Below are 15,713 nucleotides of genomic sequence, written 5' to 3' on the forward strand. Positions count from 1 at the left end.
CCCATTTTGGACTGGAGATACACCCAAGATTTGAAGTCTTTGCTACCGTCTGCTAGACGTCAGTTACTGGTAGATCTGTTATTAGCTGTGTTGGAAATGCACACAAGTGGAGGTTGAATGGTCCAGAAGCTAGCCACTCAGTATTCAAGAGTCTCAATCATAGGCTGTACTTATTATGGGATTCCTTTGTGGCTTTACTCCTTTTATGTTTGAAACACTTGTAGAAGAGAGGAGTATACCTGAATCAGATGTGGTGCAGTCTCCCATTGAGGTGTTATGTTTTTCCTTTTGGTTTTACACCTCTTGGTTTCTGTGGGAAAATCCTAACTTGCAGCATGATGGCTAATCTCCTCTCATAAAATAGCTAGAATCCCACATTGAAAATGCATTTCTGATAGATACCCACCTCCTTTCACATTTCCCACCCAGCATCCCTACTTCTTGTGATAAATGATGTTGGTCTTTGAACCAACTTTGAAGTGATTAAAGAGTGCATATATGAAGAGAGCACTGTTTATGATAGGAGTGATGACACTCTTCTGTCTATGGAGAGCTGCTGCATGATAATTAGCTATGTGGATGTGCAGAAGCAGAATGTGGGAAAACTAGGACAGCGCTAGTCAAAAAGAGCTATTTTGTGAGTGGGAGGAAGAATCTGTAAGAAATATATTTTCAGTGAAGAAAAATGTTAACTTATTTTGATTATCTTACTTAATTTAACATTATTTAATATACTAAGTTTCTAATTTTTACATTTTAGTTACATGTATAATAATAAAACAAGAAAGGATAAACAAGAAATTTGGTACTTACCCATTACCCATGCTTTCTGCTTACTTATGTTAACTTTTGATGAATGTTAAGTCTTATTTTATAATACTGGTATTAATACATTAAGTAATGCACCTAAACAAAGAACAGTAACACACACACAAAGCAAATAATGTCCTACAACCATCATAATTTAGCTGGTTTTCTAACTAAGAGCCCTTAAAAATCTAGTAAATCTTGTACATTTGAATACCGAGAGAGATATTTTCAAATTGAAGGTAAAATAGACAATACCCAATACAGAAGAGTGTAATATGATATGTCATTTGATAGGTTAAAACTGACTGGGTATAAATAATAGTGTATAGATCATCAGTGAATTATTGGCAGTTTGTGAAAGAGAGAATGTTATGGGTAGGTATGGTAAGCAAGTTTGATTTTCTAGTTTATGGTTACCTAAGTAAATGAGGTAAAATGCTATAAAAATTAAGCTTGATAGTTAGTAATTAAATTGAGCAATTTGTTAAATTCTATACTTGCTCTCAGTGGGTGTTAAATAAATAAGAGGGGAGACCTAGAGAACAAATGTTACAATTCTTGTACTAGGAGAAACTGAGGGCTTTTGAAATATTTCTTTATAAAAAAAACAACAACAAACAAACTTGAGATATATAGTATCAAAATTTGATTTATTAGTTATATTTCAATGTTAAATTTGTTTGTAATGAAAATATAGCAGTATAATTAAATTTTGAAAGTTACTATAAAAGTCATTACATGCACACTTTGATCTGTTTGTAGTGAGAGGATTAACTGTGTGACTTGGCCAGAACTTAACAGTTAAATAAATTGTAGCAAAGAAACTGAGAAAAGCAACTGTTTTTAATGTAAAACTTGTAAACATTTTAGTAATAAAGTTAGGAGCTTCAACTCGGGTATGAACTCTTAAACTTGTCTTCATATTCCAACATATCCATATATAGTTGAAAAGAAAATACATATTTAGTTTCTGAACTTTTCATAGATTTTACTAGGGGAGCATGATTCACAAGCTATGGACTTGTTTTTAATACCATGCACCACATGAACTATTCACCTCTCACATTGCATTGAATAATTTTGTTTCTTTCTGGTAATCACATGGTGAAAGTTCTGAGAAAGTATTTGTCATTAATTTTGTATGTAAAATAATAGAGTATTCCAATGGTAAATAATAATATAAATGAATATAATATTTCTAATGTCTCCTGTTATAGATCGTGAAAACCGTGAAACAATTAGTTGATGTGTATTATTAAAAAATGTTTGAAAAGTCAGTGGGGACTTATCATTAATTCTAGCTTTAAAATTTCCATAGATGCTAATAAGGAAACTGAAAACTTTAACTCCTGTTTTGTAATGGCATGGAAAACTACAAATAACTACAGGAAGTGGAAGAGTGGAAATTATTTAGGAGTCCTAGAAGTTAATCCAGTGTAAGTGGAAGTTCTTGGGTTTGAGCCTTGTTAACATCAGTGAACAGATAATTATAATGTATGTATGCAGTTTAAAATATCCAAAGAGACCTTGTGTGTGTAAAATTTCTACAATTCACTTTAATTTATTAATCATTATATAGACCAGTGTACTCTTTACTTGTAGTCCTATTTCTACTTTTATGCAAGCCATTTGTAATATTTCTTGCTGAGAGCAACAAAAGTCACACATTTCAAACTTTAACAAATGTTTAGTTGATAGCTTAACTTAGAAACTTGCCAACTGTCATTCTTAAATCTTTGTGTATAGATTCATTAACCATCCCTCTAAAACAATACTGACAATGGCATCAATATATTATACTTTAAGTAAATTCACCAAAGTTTTTTTAAATGTTATAAAATGCTATTAAATTTTTTTAGGCATCCTTTTCATGGCCAGCTGAGCGTTTCTGATATGAAGCTTCGACTGTCACAGTAAGTTTAGACTCCTGTTGTATCTTCAGTGCTCTATCTCCATAATAATTTTAGTTTCTTGCAGATTAAATAATGTAAGATGGTTTTGGTTTCTATTTGTATTTATCAGGTAGTGTGTTGAAATTTTAATTTTTTTCTCTAGTACAATGCAAAGCTCGGAAAAAGGAAGGAAACTGAATCAAGCAGTCATGAGCACAGGAAAAGTTGTTGGTAAGTGACTACATGAACACAAGAATAATGTACTCTGAATACAGGATTACATACATCAAGTTTGGTAATATGTTCCCACCTTAAAGTTCTTCATTTCATTTAAATTTTCATCGGTTCCTATTTTCAATGTTACAACCAATTATTTAAACCAGTTGCGAGCTGGTCTTATTATAAAGCTTTCATTCATGTGTACCTGTGTGTAATGGTGTGGTATATTGCATGTAACATTATGATTGTGTGTTTAGAAAGAAGTTAAACATATATAGCTAGGATGAAATTTAAAGTCTGTGTTAGGACTTGCAAGCCTGCTTCTTTCTTTTTCCAATAATTACCTAACAGGAAAAAACTTTCAACTTCAAGTATGTATTTTAAGTTTAAAAAATCCAAAAAACAGAAATTAGAATAACATTTTAAAAACATTGTCACAAACAATACAACTTATACAAGTATAGATTATTGCAAGTTTGTCAATTTAAATGTAGGAAGAATTATTAACGAGTTTATTGTAAGACTTGAAATACCAACCATACAGGAGGTGCTTGGACAAGTGCTAAGTCCATGATGTCATCTTGGTGGTCAAGTTTTGGAGCCCCATCTCAAGATCTTGTTACCAAATCTCCAGTTTATTCTGAACCCAATTTGGTAACAAAAAACTATCAAGATGAAGATGAATCCCAGCATTCCAAAGATTTAAAGTCCAAGATTCCAGATTCAGTTGATGATAACTGAAGTTGATATTGTAGCTGTTCTCCAACAGACTGGACAGTGCATAGTAAAGCAAGCTGCAGCAAACTACTTACCTAATTGGTTAGCATGTTTTATTAGCATATTTACATTTCTGTTTTTGAAGAAAAGAATGTATGTATGAAATAGAGTTTTACCAACTGCTAAAACCTTGAGTTACAACCTAACATATGGTAACACTTCAAAAATCATGGGTTACACATTTCATTTTATCAATTTCAGTAGTTTAATGTTTTTTATCTGAATCGTGGAAGCAATAAAAGACAGTTACAAATTAAATTTTCACATATTTTCCATTCTAATACTCAGGCTGTGAGAGAAGGTTTTGCTTTAATTTTACTTTTTGCATTTAGGCTGTATTTCCAAGGTACATTATCTTACAAACTTACAAATAAAAGTTCTACAGAATATAATTTTATTACTGTAATAATAAAATTAAATTATTCTGAAAAAAAGTATATTTCTGGACTAAAGCATTTTGAACTAAATAAAAGTTGACTTAAATACAACTGTTGAAATTGTTTGACATCATGTCCCAAAGACCAAAATTAGAATGTTGCATTATATTGGTTGACTTACTTATTAGTAGTACACTCACTACTTGTCTCATTGTGCACATTGTTTTCTGTAAATAAGCTTATTAACCAGTATTACCATCTTCCATGCAACATAGCATTGTCATCTAGTCCAACAATTCTCAACCTCTGGTCTGTAAGACTTCAGGAAAAGAAGCAAAGTGAAATAATATTTATAAGTAAATTTTAGTGAGCTGGCACCCAGTTACAAACAGGTTGAGAGATTTATGGTTTAGTGTAACTAGCAAGAAAAAAGTTAATACATTCTTTAACCAAGTAACCTCAAGGTACGTTTAACTTTGGCAGCACAACTGCCTGGAGGATTTATCTTTTGGGAAAGTAGTATTTTTTTATGTCTCAGGAGGAGGATATTATGTAGAAGGATCAATTCCTTTTTACCCTCTCTGTAATATAGTTTCCATTGTTTTAGTAATGAGACAGCCAGGTGGGCTTAAGAACTTTTTTTCAACCCACTAAATTTAATGTCAGAAAACTTGGTACCAGTTTTCTCGTAAAGTTTGGTAATACATTCTTTGATGTTTATTTTCATGTTTTTTAGAATATAGCTTTGACACTTTTGTTTATTTTGTTTTTTCCTCTCACCACATGAAATGCTAGACTGTTGGTACACTGGAACTGGTATTCAATAATGTCTAAACCTTTTACTCTGTTCGTGTACTAAAATCAGCTCACATTTATGACCATCAATGTAATAAACTCTCAGAGTACAGTGTTACATCAATAGGAACCATATTTGAAGAGTTTAATAACTAATTTTGTTTATCCTGGTGACACAACATTCAAGTTTAGTGATTAGAAACTATACTTGGAGAGTTTTATGTTGATGGTCATAAGTTGGTTTTTAGTACATAAACACAGAGTAAAAGGTTTGGATATTATTGAATTCCAGTTCCAGTGTACCAATAGTCTAGAGGATTTGGTACGTGTACCTTGATTACCTGTATCTAGTTCCAGTATACCAACAGTCTCGAGGATTTGATACATGTACCTTGATTACCTGTATCTAGTTCCAGTATACCAACAGTCTCGAGGATTTGATACATGTACCTTGATTAGCTGTATCTTGTAGAGAAATGTAGATAGAATAAAGCCAGGATGTAACAATGATGTAATATTGGTATTTAATATCCCTTGATTATATTAGTTATGTATTCTCTCTGTATTTTATTATTATTGGGAAGCTTATTTTTTTCTCATTCAAAAATTACTTATTAGATTAATGACTTTTAGCCACTTGTATATTAGAAATAAATGTTATTAAAGGTAAGCCATGTCTGCTGAATCAATTACCTTGTGATGAAAAGGGTTTCTTGTGTAAACAGTATTTTAGAAGGAACTTCATACAAGTATTATGTATCTATGTATGTTTTGAAATTATAGAACCACAGACATATATATGTAAATTGTTGTTAACCTCAATGTTTTTGTGAGTTTTGTTAGCTGATGTTTGCCATTTAGTAGTATTACATGTGTAGAAAATTAAGCAGCTTGTATATATGATATTTCAGGCAAACGGTTCTTTACAATAGGTTAACGTTATAGTGAGAACCTGAGATTGATTTACTTCTTTGATTTAAGTTTTTTTTTTATTTTCAAGTTACGTTAATTATTGTGACACCTGAGTTCACCTGTCCCCTGTTCTCACTGATGTTTTTTAAATATCGAATATTGTCTTTTTTTATAATAATATCTTCTACATTGAACGCTTTTCTTTATGGTAACCGTCTATGTTCACGATACAAACAACCAATGTTATATTAATGATACGCAAGCACTAGAACCCGTCAGCTATTCAGAAATGTTTGAAAAACAAGTGATAGATGTCGACATTTATGTGAAGAGAAAAATGAATAATTTTCTACAAATGGATAAATTTCAGTGCTTTGTGGAAAATTAAAACTTGTCAATTTTTGATAGCCAGTTGCTTGACAGAGAGGGTCAGTAAGAATTAAATGTGTGGACAGTGAAGGATAATGCTCTGATGAAGAAATGAGAATTTGTTTGGTGTACATTTTGTTGAAGGTGAAAAGGTTGATTTATGTAGATGAAAACTTGGTCGTTGGCAAGTGACAGTTTGTAATTTGTACTCTTATAGTGATCAGTTTTAAAACAGCTTGGTCCAAAGTGGTTTTTAATTGTTTGTGGTCACGTATGATGCAGTGTTTGCAGTATTATAGATATTAGTCATAGTATAAGATTTTGCTCGTAAAGAAAATGTTATAAATTGTCTCTTGTGCATCAGCTGTGTTGTATATAAAGACTCGAACTGCCCCCGGTTCAATTACTGTTGAGTGTTACAGCTATATTATATTTGTATTGACAAAGGGAGATTGAACTCGTATTAAAAAAAAAAAAAATGTAGAATTAGGACACAATATCCACAACGTGAGGGATATATTTCAAACGCAACTGATAACTGTGTGCTCAAATATAGATGGTCTTGTAAATAGTATATAATTAAGACTTTAAAAGGTAAAAGCTTTGAATTTATTATTTACTTAAACACAGATTCAGCGTGTTTAACTTTGATGGGTGTTTTTACTTTACATAGCACCACTCAATGTATAATTAACTTTGACCCTTTTCTTTCCTTGGCATTTATCAAACATCGTGCTTTTCTGTAGATGTTTGTTTTCTATGAAATATTAATAGAAAAAGCATCGTCAAACAACTTTTTGTAATTTGACCTTCTTAATGTTAAGCCTACTTCCACTCATTATAATGTTCACGTTCTGTGGCTTCTTCTCTATTAAAGTTTTTACAAATGAAAATGATAGTTTAAGTTAAAAAGCAACTATTATTTGTTAACTTCTGTTGTATATAATAAACTGTTTAGAATATTATAAATATATAATATTGTTGTAAAGTAACCAAACTTACAACTTTAGTCCTAAAGTTTTGGTTACTGCTTTGCTGTGATTGTCATTTTATTTATAGCACAGTGGAATTTCTTTCAGGAGTGACATTGGGTTTGGTACTTGCTTGTCAATAAGGTGAATAAATTATATACGAATGAATAAAAAAAGATTTTTTATAGCCTTTGTTTTAGTTACTTTTATTTGTATGTTGAAATTTACTTACCGTAAGCTATACGGTAGGTTTTCAACTGTATTTTGAGAAATAACAAGCTTCGGAATTTATGAAAAAGTTCCCTTAACTCCATACTTTCACTGATTTTTCTTAGCAGATACGTGAATTTTTTCATATACTACTTTTAATTGTTTTGCTTCCAACCTGTTATTACTCTTGTTAATACAGTTTAAATTAACCTAGGCCTGTTTCCTGTAATTTCTAAAATCATCACACGCCTTATACACCAACAAGACGTTTGAAAGTCACCTCTGCTGTTGAAAAAACAGATGACGTGACAGTTTCGGAGGGTCTGCTTTTACAAGTATAATTAATAACTAGTAGTAATTTAAGAAAAGATCATACTTCTGGTGCAAATGTTATCGTTACCCGTTGAAATTAGCTTTCTTAGAGAAATTTGTTCCTTTTAAAAAGCTTAAATATAGGATGAAACAGGAATTATGGAGCGATAATAAATATTACAGTTCGAACTTCGTTTTAAATACACCTTTCCTATTTTTATTGAAACATTGCATTAAAAAAAGTGTATTTATCATACACTGAACTATATTTCGCACTTCGAAATTTAAAGCCATTCTTCAGAATATTAAATCAATGATAGAAAACAAATGCAATGAAGTCATGGATGTAAAATAATACATCGTAAGACTGTACAAACACGTGCAGTTCCAAGAAAGCAGAGAAGAGCAAATTTTTGCTTCCATTGTCAAGGTTTTACTGGGTGTAGTCTTAAATTTGCCTGAATAGGTGTACTTTGACAACCATGTCCAAAAATGAAAGTGAGTGGAGCCAGTGGGGCGTATCCAACTATCTCGCTGGATGTAAAAAATAGTTGGTTCCTGTTTAATCAACTGAGACTGCTACCTACAATATTCCCGCTGTTCAAGGGTTAATAGTACTATGAAAATTGTAACAAATATAACTTATTTTGATATTAACAAGGCTTTTCTGACCTTCAGATGTAAAAGACTTTAGTGTAGGTAGTATTATTAACTTTATTTTGTGTTTGTAATTAATTGACGTAAAATCTAACGAATGTTGAATTTGCAATCCATTGATGTCAACGCTATAGATTTCAAAAAGGTCGTAACTGATAGACTTGTAAATAGCTGTGACCAAAGAAGCGAAAACAGAACATCAAGTCCTGTCGGAAATTGGCACAAATAATAACCTAACAAAACGGCCAGGTCACTCAGCAGAGATCGAGTGAAAGAGATTGTTTTTTGAATTTCGCACAAAACTACTCAAGGGTTATCTGCACTAGCCGTCCCTAATTAAACAGTGTAAGACTAGAGGAAAGGCAGCTAGTCATCACCACCCACCGCTAACTGTTGAGCTACACTTTTACCAACGAATAGTGGGATTGACCGTCACATTATAACGCCCCCACGGCTGGGATAGCGAGCATGTTTGGTGCGATCGAGACGAACCTCGAACGTCTTAACACGCTTGGCCATGCCGGGCCCGAGTGGAAGAAAATATAAAGTTAAATATCGTGGGAGCGAATATTCTAATGGTTATATTAGAATGAAATTAAGTTTGGAAAAGAGGAGAATAATTGCTCTTGTCAAAGTATGTTCTAAATCAATTGACTTGTATTTTATTTTAAAAACAAATGGAACGTGTTATTCGTTTATTATTCAATTTATCGCAAAAAAAATCATGAACATATACTTTAGAAAAATCCTTAGCCCAACACACCCATATATTTACATTACTCTACATATTACTAAAACGTAGTTTCTGACACTTTCAAAAATACGAAGTTGAAACTCACCTGAAAGACAATGTTTGTTGATAAGACTGCGATGAAAAGTCTGGAGATGCAACCACGGGCGCAAAAATCGGGTTTACTGGGAACAAAGGATTTATCTCATCAATTATTAACTAATGAATTTCTATTGGGGACAATGCGGCATTTGCTTTATTTGGAATATGGAAAGTTCAGGTATTTTGTTTTTAAATAAACTTTTAAATTTCACTAAGCAAAAAATAATTATTTTTATTTAAATTACAATTACCGTATTTCCCGGCGACAAAGAAGCACTCCACATTCTGATCAGCTAAATTTTTGAAAAAAACAACAAAAAAAACAACATAAGATTAATCCCACAGTTCTACGATCAGTCTTACCAAGATGTTTCATGGATTGTTTAGTGACTTACGGTACATAAATCCTCTTACCCACTTGTTGTTTGTGAGCTATATGCTTATCATATCTACCTTTTGAAAATGTGTATCTTGTATTACCACTAGAATATTTGTATTATTACTAGTAATAACATTATTCTAAGCCTGAAATTATGAAACAGTTAAAAGAAGGTCAAGGGAAAAAAAGAGAGAAGTGTATGTTTTTCTTACAGCAAAGCTGAGCCAACCGAGGGGAATCGAACCCCTGATTTTAGCGTTGTAAATCCGTAGACGTACCGCTGTATCAGCGGGGGGCAGAAGAGAGACAAAATTATTAAGACACTAAAAAAAAACAAAAGATAGAAAATTAGACAAATGAAACAAAAAATATTAGAGAACCAAAATGGAATATTCAGAAAATTAGAAGATAAAGAAGTAAGAGACAGAAATTTGAAAGAATTCAAAGAAAGAGACGTAATTTTCAAATAAGAATTAAAAATGGATATATTGTTGAAGACAAGATCAACAAAGCTGTTAGAAATTTACAGACAGTAGAAGAATAAAATCAAAGAAAGGCTAAAATGACAGTAGTTTAAAAATATATATCTAGGCTATAAAGAGTATTTTTTCTGAACTTTATTAAACTGTGTAAACTCTCTCCAGTATGTAGTACAAAATTATGATGACAGAATCGAGAACAGGACATGATAACTTAGGTAGAAAAACATCAGAGACCGAATACCTGGAAAACAAAATGGTGAATACAAAAGATTAAACTATCAACACTTCTTTGTGTATCTTCCCAACTATCCTAACCTAAATACATTTTATTAGGAAATATAAACTTAGAAAGCCTATTTGGTCTACACCTATTACAACTACTGCTGTATTACTTGTTACCACAGGATTTTCACGAACCACTCTAGCCATGCCAATACCAAATCAATTTCCACTATTGTGTTTGCCAATTCAACACTATCGACTTATCGAGAAACCGATATATTATATGATAATAAAGTATAATTGAAAGCATACTAGTTTAGTTCAAAATCATTTCTAGATCTAGCAAGTGAACGACAAGTATTAATTGTACCTATTTAGAAAGACTAGCTTTAATTACATTAAGTAACTTTACATTTGAGGGCTATTACTAACATAATTTGTAACATGCATAGGGCTGCACGTTAAAAAACAGCATTCTGCAGAACATCGAGAAAAGACGAGACCTTTGCCAAATATGGAAAAAGATTTAGAAAAGTTTGTAAAATGTATCTGGATGTTCCACATAAAATAACGGATTTGTTGGTACATGAATAATTAATAGATGTCACAAAGGATAAGAATGTGCAAATTAAGCTAATTAAAGTAAATTTACATTTTAAAAGAAAGCTCTCCAGATAAATAACTAAAGACACCATCCAAAAGTTACAGGATCAGTAGTTAGTAGTTATAAAATCTTGGACAACTAGGTACATACAATGTAGGAAATAAATCACAATAGATGGTTGAAAGAACTGCAGACAAAAGCTTGTGAAGAAAAAATATCTCACAGGATACCAAAGAGAGAGAATTGCCATATGTGTGAAACTTGAGCGTTATAGTTTACACAAGGAGGACTAAACAGCTAGTGATGCACCAACGATACAATGCCCTAATCATGAGTCTTGGAGCCCATCCACATCAAAATAATAAAGAATCAACCAAACACAAGAAAACATACCTCTCTTACTATAACCGCTGGAAAAGAAACCCATCGAAAACACTCGATGAATGAACAGTTTATTGTATTGTTTTATCTTCTGTGTTACGAATGTTCAACAGTTTGCACAATTCAGGAATGAGGCAGTGTTGTAGGGTGTTTTCAGCTTTTAAATTTAGAAGTTAGCTGGATGTCGCAGGACCTTAAGATCGAGGAACTTCAACTAATATACCATTATACACACGTACATCAGCAGAAAAAGTTATAAATACGAGTTAGTTCAGTTACGTATTCAATGAAAAAATAGTGAAATATTAAGATTAGCGTTAATTATCACATGCATTTAATTACTTGGTTAATTGCTGTGAAATTGTGCGAGTAAGTTTATTTGTACACTAGTCATTTTACCTTTAACGAGGTGGTTCTGCTGAAACGTTATTTGTAAACCTAGGCCTACAACAGAATATAAGTAAAAAGGTTATTGAAAAAAATAAACTAATTTGTTATCGTCCCTTTCACTAGACTTCGAATTATTTTCAAAAAATAAATTTAAAATATAATTTGTTCAGTTAAACGAATATATATGGATATTCATATGCACGTTTGAAATACTTCAGAAATAAACGTTTATCAAACGAATATAAATCACGTGCTTTAAATATATACAATTTTAAAGGACACCATTGATTATTCTACTATATGGAGTCTAAAAAACAATTACATAATATCACGTATAATCATAATTAGTTCTGGATACTTGTTTGTAAAACTACACAGTAAGGTACTTGTACTCTATTTACCACTGATATCTTAAGTCCAATATTTAGCATTATATGCGTCCAAACTTGTCGCTGAACCACCAATAAACATTATTGTTTGTAACGTCACAACTAATCATTTGTAATTTATATGAAGTTGCTCTAGAAACTTATGCCACTAAATTTGTTCTGGAGATATTTATTGTGTCCTTCTGGATTGATAAGAACTGAACATGCTTTACGTTTGGTCCAGTACATCGAGAAAAAATTCGAGCTTCACTTCTCTTGTACTTATTAAATAAAATATGGCTTTTAATCATTGCTTTTAATGTTAATTAAAAAAATCATACACAAAAATATTGCATAACTTAGCTTGCTTTTTGCGGAAAGTAGCATTTTATAAAATAAATTTCACGTTTGTCCCACAAGGGTGTGTTACTTGTTATAGCTGATACATTAATAGTTTTATTTCTACGAAACGAAAAATTTCTTTATGCTATAAAACTTGGTAAACAATTAATGTCACTATTTTGAGGGTCGCAGGTTCGAATCCTCGTCACACCAAACATGCTTGCCCTTTCATCCGTGGATGCATTATAATGTTACGGTTAATCCCACTATTCGTTGGTAAAAGAGTAGCCCAAGAGGTGGCGGTGATGACTAGCTGTCTTCGCTCTAGTCTTACAATGCTAATTAGGGGCGGCTAGCGCAGAAAGCCCTCGTGTAGTTTTGCGCGAAATTCAAAACAAACCAACTCTTAATTTTTAGATTATGAGTTTATGAATTAGGCACAAACACTATTTTGTGCAACAAGTTGACACGTACAAAAATGTGAAGAGATGTTAAGAATTTGTCTGTACCGTTCAGTTTGACCTAACAACGAAGTTTAAAAATTATTGTGCAGTTATTTAAACACCATTTCTCTACTTGTAAAACAAACAAATATTTTGTGTAAGATATCATTCAAAGCAAGTGTAAACCATAAAAGGTTACATTAAACAAATGATGTTTTTTTTCAAGTAAAATGATTTACCAAAGCCCTTTAAATCTGTCAGTCAAAAAATAAATGTACGCTTCTGTTTTTTTCATAATAAAAACACGTTTGCGATGACATTTAAAATGTATTACAGTATTTCAAAATACAATTTATGTAGTAGACAAGATGTTTTTGATGCTTGAATCCAACTACAAGAAGTAAATATTTTTCACTTAAAAAAGAAAATCCAACCTGAACGGCATTTTATGTGGACGTGGGAGAAAACTTCAAGTCAGTTACACCCACCACGTTTCAAAGTTTCTGAAAGAAACAGTCGATTCTCTCTATGACATGTTAATCACTAGAAACTGTCCCATTAACATGTCCAGCTATCTGAAACCTTGGATCTTTTGTTCCACAGCCCAACATGCTAGCCACTATAACCCTTCTATTTTACATGTCCAGCTCTCTGAAATCTTGAACCCTCAGTGGTTTTGGTAGGTTAACATTAAAAAACTAAACATACATAACGTGTGACATGCCTAACCTAAAACTAAGGAATTAGACATACTAAAAGCAGTTATTTTCATTACGTCTTTATGTATCTTGTAAGCATTTTCAACATTCAAATTATTTACCTATTTGACGTTTTTTAGCCAAAAACTGATGATCTTTGGTTCTACATATTTTTGTGGACTTTACTATAGCTACTATGTTCTTATGTCAAAAACCATAAGAAAGAGTAACTTGAAGAGAATTAACTCCATAGTGGTCAGTGAGTTTTTTTATTTTAGATGCGTCGTTAAACATTAACTAACTTATCACAATAAATGAAAAAGAATTTTTTATTGGTTTGAGCTTTAAAAATTATATCTGGGATATTATTTTACCTAAACTATTTGTTGCAAGAAATATTTTTGATCTGTGTCTAAACTTCCACGTTCTATAAAATTGTTCCTAATTCATAATACCATGATAAGTACATCTATTGGTTTTAAAATCCTCTTCAGAAAATTAAAATGAGCAAGTTTTGCCCACTTATTAGTCCTCAAGATAATACTTACAAAGCACAGTAAACGTGAATTAATTACAAAAACGAAGTGGTTAAAGTCTGTGTAAAGAAAGGTGTCACTTCTTGCTGTAACTTAGTGGTGTCATTGCTTTTTTAATTCTTTAGGGTTGGTTTTGATTGATTTAAGTTTTTGGAAAAATTTGCAACTATCTCTTATAAAATACAGAATTTTAACTCTGGATTCTAGATTAAGCACTGATTTTGAAATCGTGGTGGTTGGTTTGGACAAGTCTTTGAAACTTTGCCATTACATTTTACAAAACACAGAATTATAACTCTATGATTCTGGATCAAGTATTGAATATATGTTTTAGAAAAACAGAAATATCCACACACACACATTCTATTCTGTAATAACAGTTTATGAAATATGTTTGATGGTAAAACTGATGAAGCACAAATTACACTCACTCAGAACAATGATTTGAACTAGAAAACTAGGACTTACTAATATAAAGTGTAAAGAAAAAAATAAAGTGGGTGGTGCTAAAAAAAATGAAATAACAAAAATAGAAATACGTTTCTTGAGACATGAGTGAACAATAAAACAGTTAATGTCCAGTAACATAACAAGTGTTCATGGGCTGGATGACTACAATATCTGTGCTTCAGAGAAGTCAGATGAATTAAAACACTTTCTGTACAATACAATGCTAGTACAATAGGTCTTACTTCAAATATTATGAGCGTTGCACCACTGAGAAATGCAACTGTTTTTATGAGAACCAAAAACCTTGAACTTCATAGATATAATCATGTCACAAGCACAACTTTCATCCATACGATATGCACTGTACAATCTGAAGATTTTCAATGTGATACCAGCTTAGTCTTTTTCTGGCATTTTTTTGTACAGTATTTATAATACAGCACTAAGTTTTCGTTCTGTCACAGTTTTGGTAACTTGGAAAATTCATTGTCTCTGCAATGTTAATAACTACTACAAAATGGTGAAGGTCTTTACTTATTGAAATAAAATTTGTTTCTCCTTGTTTATGTTCTTCTTACATTATTACAAGTTTCATATCCATTTCTTGGGTCATGCCTCATCATCGTTTACATCAATTAAGAAAATAAACATAAGTTTCAAGCTTGAACCTGTAATTTCAGATTGCTAGGGTCACCCCAAGTCTGCCTGGCGAACAACAACATAATACCAAGTTGCTATATTACATACAGAATAGTCAGAGTGCTATGATTTTTCTACAGAACAAGACTGTCGACCATGTTTCCCATAATTAGGTTTTAAATACTCGTTCTCAGACAGAGTGAAAACATCAATTCGATCTTCTTTACGGTACTGCAGGCAGCGACGAATGAAATTCTGTAACAAATAGAATCATAATTAGTAGAAGTGTATTTTATTTCATTGGCTACAACAGATTTTCTTCAATCAAATAATTTGAAAACATTATTTCAAAAAAGACTAAAATCTTATGACTAACAGATCAGTAACACTGCGATTTATTCTATTTTTACGATTCTAAAAACAAATAACACTTTGGTGATAAGTTCACGTATTTGTCAGGCAGCATAATCTATACCTATTTCAAGCAAAGGAAATATGTAACTAGTAAACTAACACTTTTACTGGAAGGCAACTTTCAATCTTATTGGTAAAACGTTTGTTTTATCAAAGTACCACACACTAATCATGGAAATGACCTCTGGATTTTACATTTTTTAACATCTGCAGAAGAAGAAGAAAAGAAAAA

The 15,713-nt window shown here is 31.7% G+C and overlaps 2 protein-coding genes across 13 annotated transcripts in view; one reads left to right on the forward strand and one right to left on the reverse strand.

Annotated features, from left to right (window-relative positions):
- The window catches only part of LOC143252456 (late secretory pathway protein AVL9 homolog), a 33,128-nt gene extending 25,819 nt beyond the window's left edge, over nucleotides 1-7,309 (forward strand). For both annotated transcript variants that reach the window (XM_076504603.1, XM_076504602.1), the window contains exons 12-15: nucleotides 2,129-2,246; nucleotides 2,670-2,723; nucleotides 2,866-2,933; nucleotides 3,466-7,309. In XM_076504603.1, the coding sequence (XP_076360718.1) occupies nucleotides 2,129-2,246; nucleotides 2,670-2,723; nucleotides 2,866-2,933; nucleotides 3,466-3,662 (437 nt within the window). In that variant the 3' untranslated portion in view covers nucleotides 3,663-7,309. The remainder of the gene's footprint in view (nucleotides 1-2,128; nucleotides 2,247-2,669; nucleotides 2,724-2,865; nucleotides 2,934-3,465) is intronic.
- A 7,038-nt stretch (nucleotides 7,310-14,347) lies between these two features.
- Nucleotides 14,348-15,713, reverse strand: part of LOC143252457 (serine/threonine-protein kinase tousled-like 1) — a 74,458-nt gene continuing 73,092 nt past the window's right edge. For all 11 annotated transcript variants that reach the window (XM_076504610.1, XM_076504606.1, XM_076504609.1 and 8 more), the window contains one exon: nucleotides 14,348-15,322. In XM_076504610.1, the coding sequence (XP_076360725.1) occupies nucleotides 15,191-15,322 (132 nt within the window). In that variant the 3' untranslated portion in view covers nucleotides 14,348-15,190. The remainder of the gene's footprint in view (nucleotides 15,323-15,713) is intronic.

The sequence above is a fragment of the Tachypleus tridentatus genome, chromosome 6, assembly GCF_004210375.1.
Source record: "Tachypleus tridentatus isolate NWPU-2018 chromosome 6, ASM421037v1, whole genome shotgun sequence".
Classification (NCBI taxonomy): domain Eukaryota; kingdom Metazoa; phylum Arthropoda; class Merostomata; order Xiphosura; family Limulidae; genus Tachypleus; species Tachypleus tridentatus.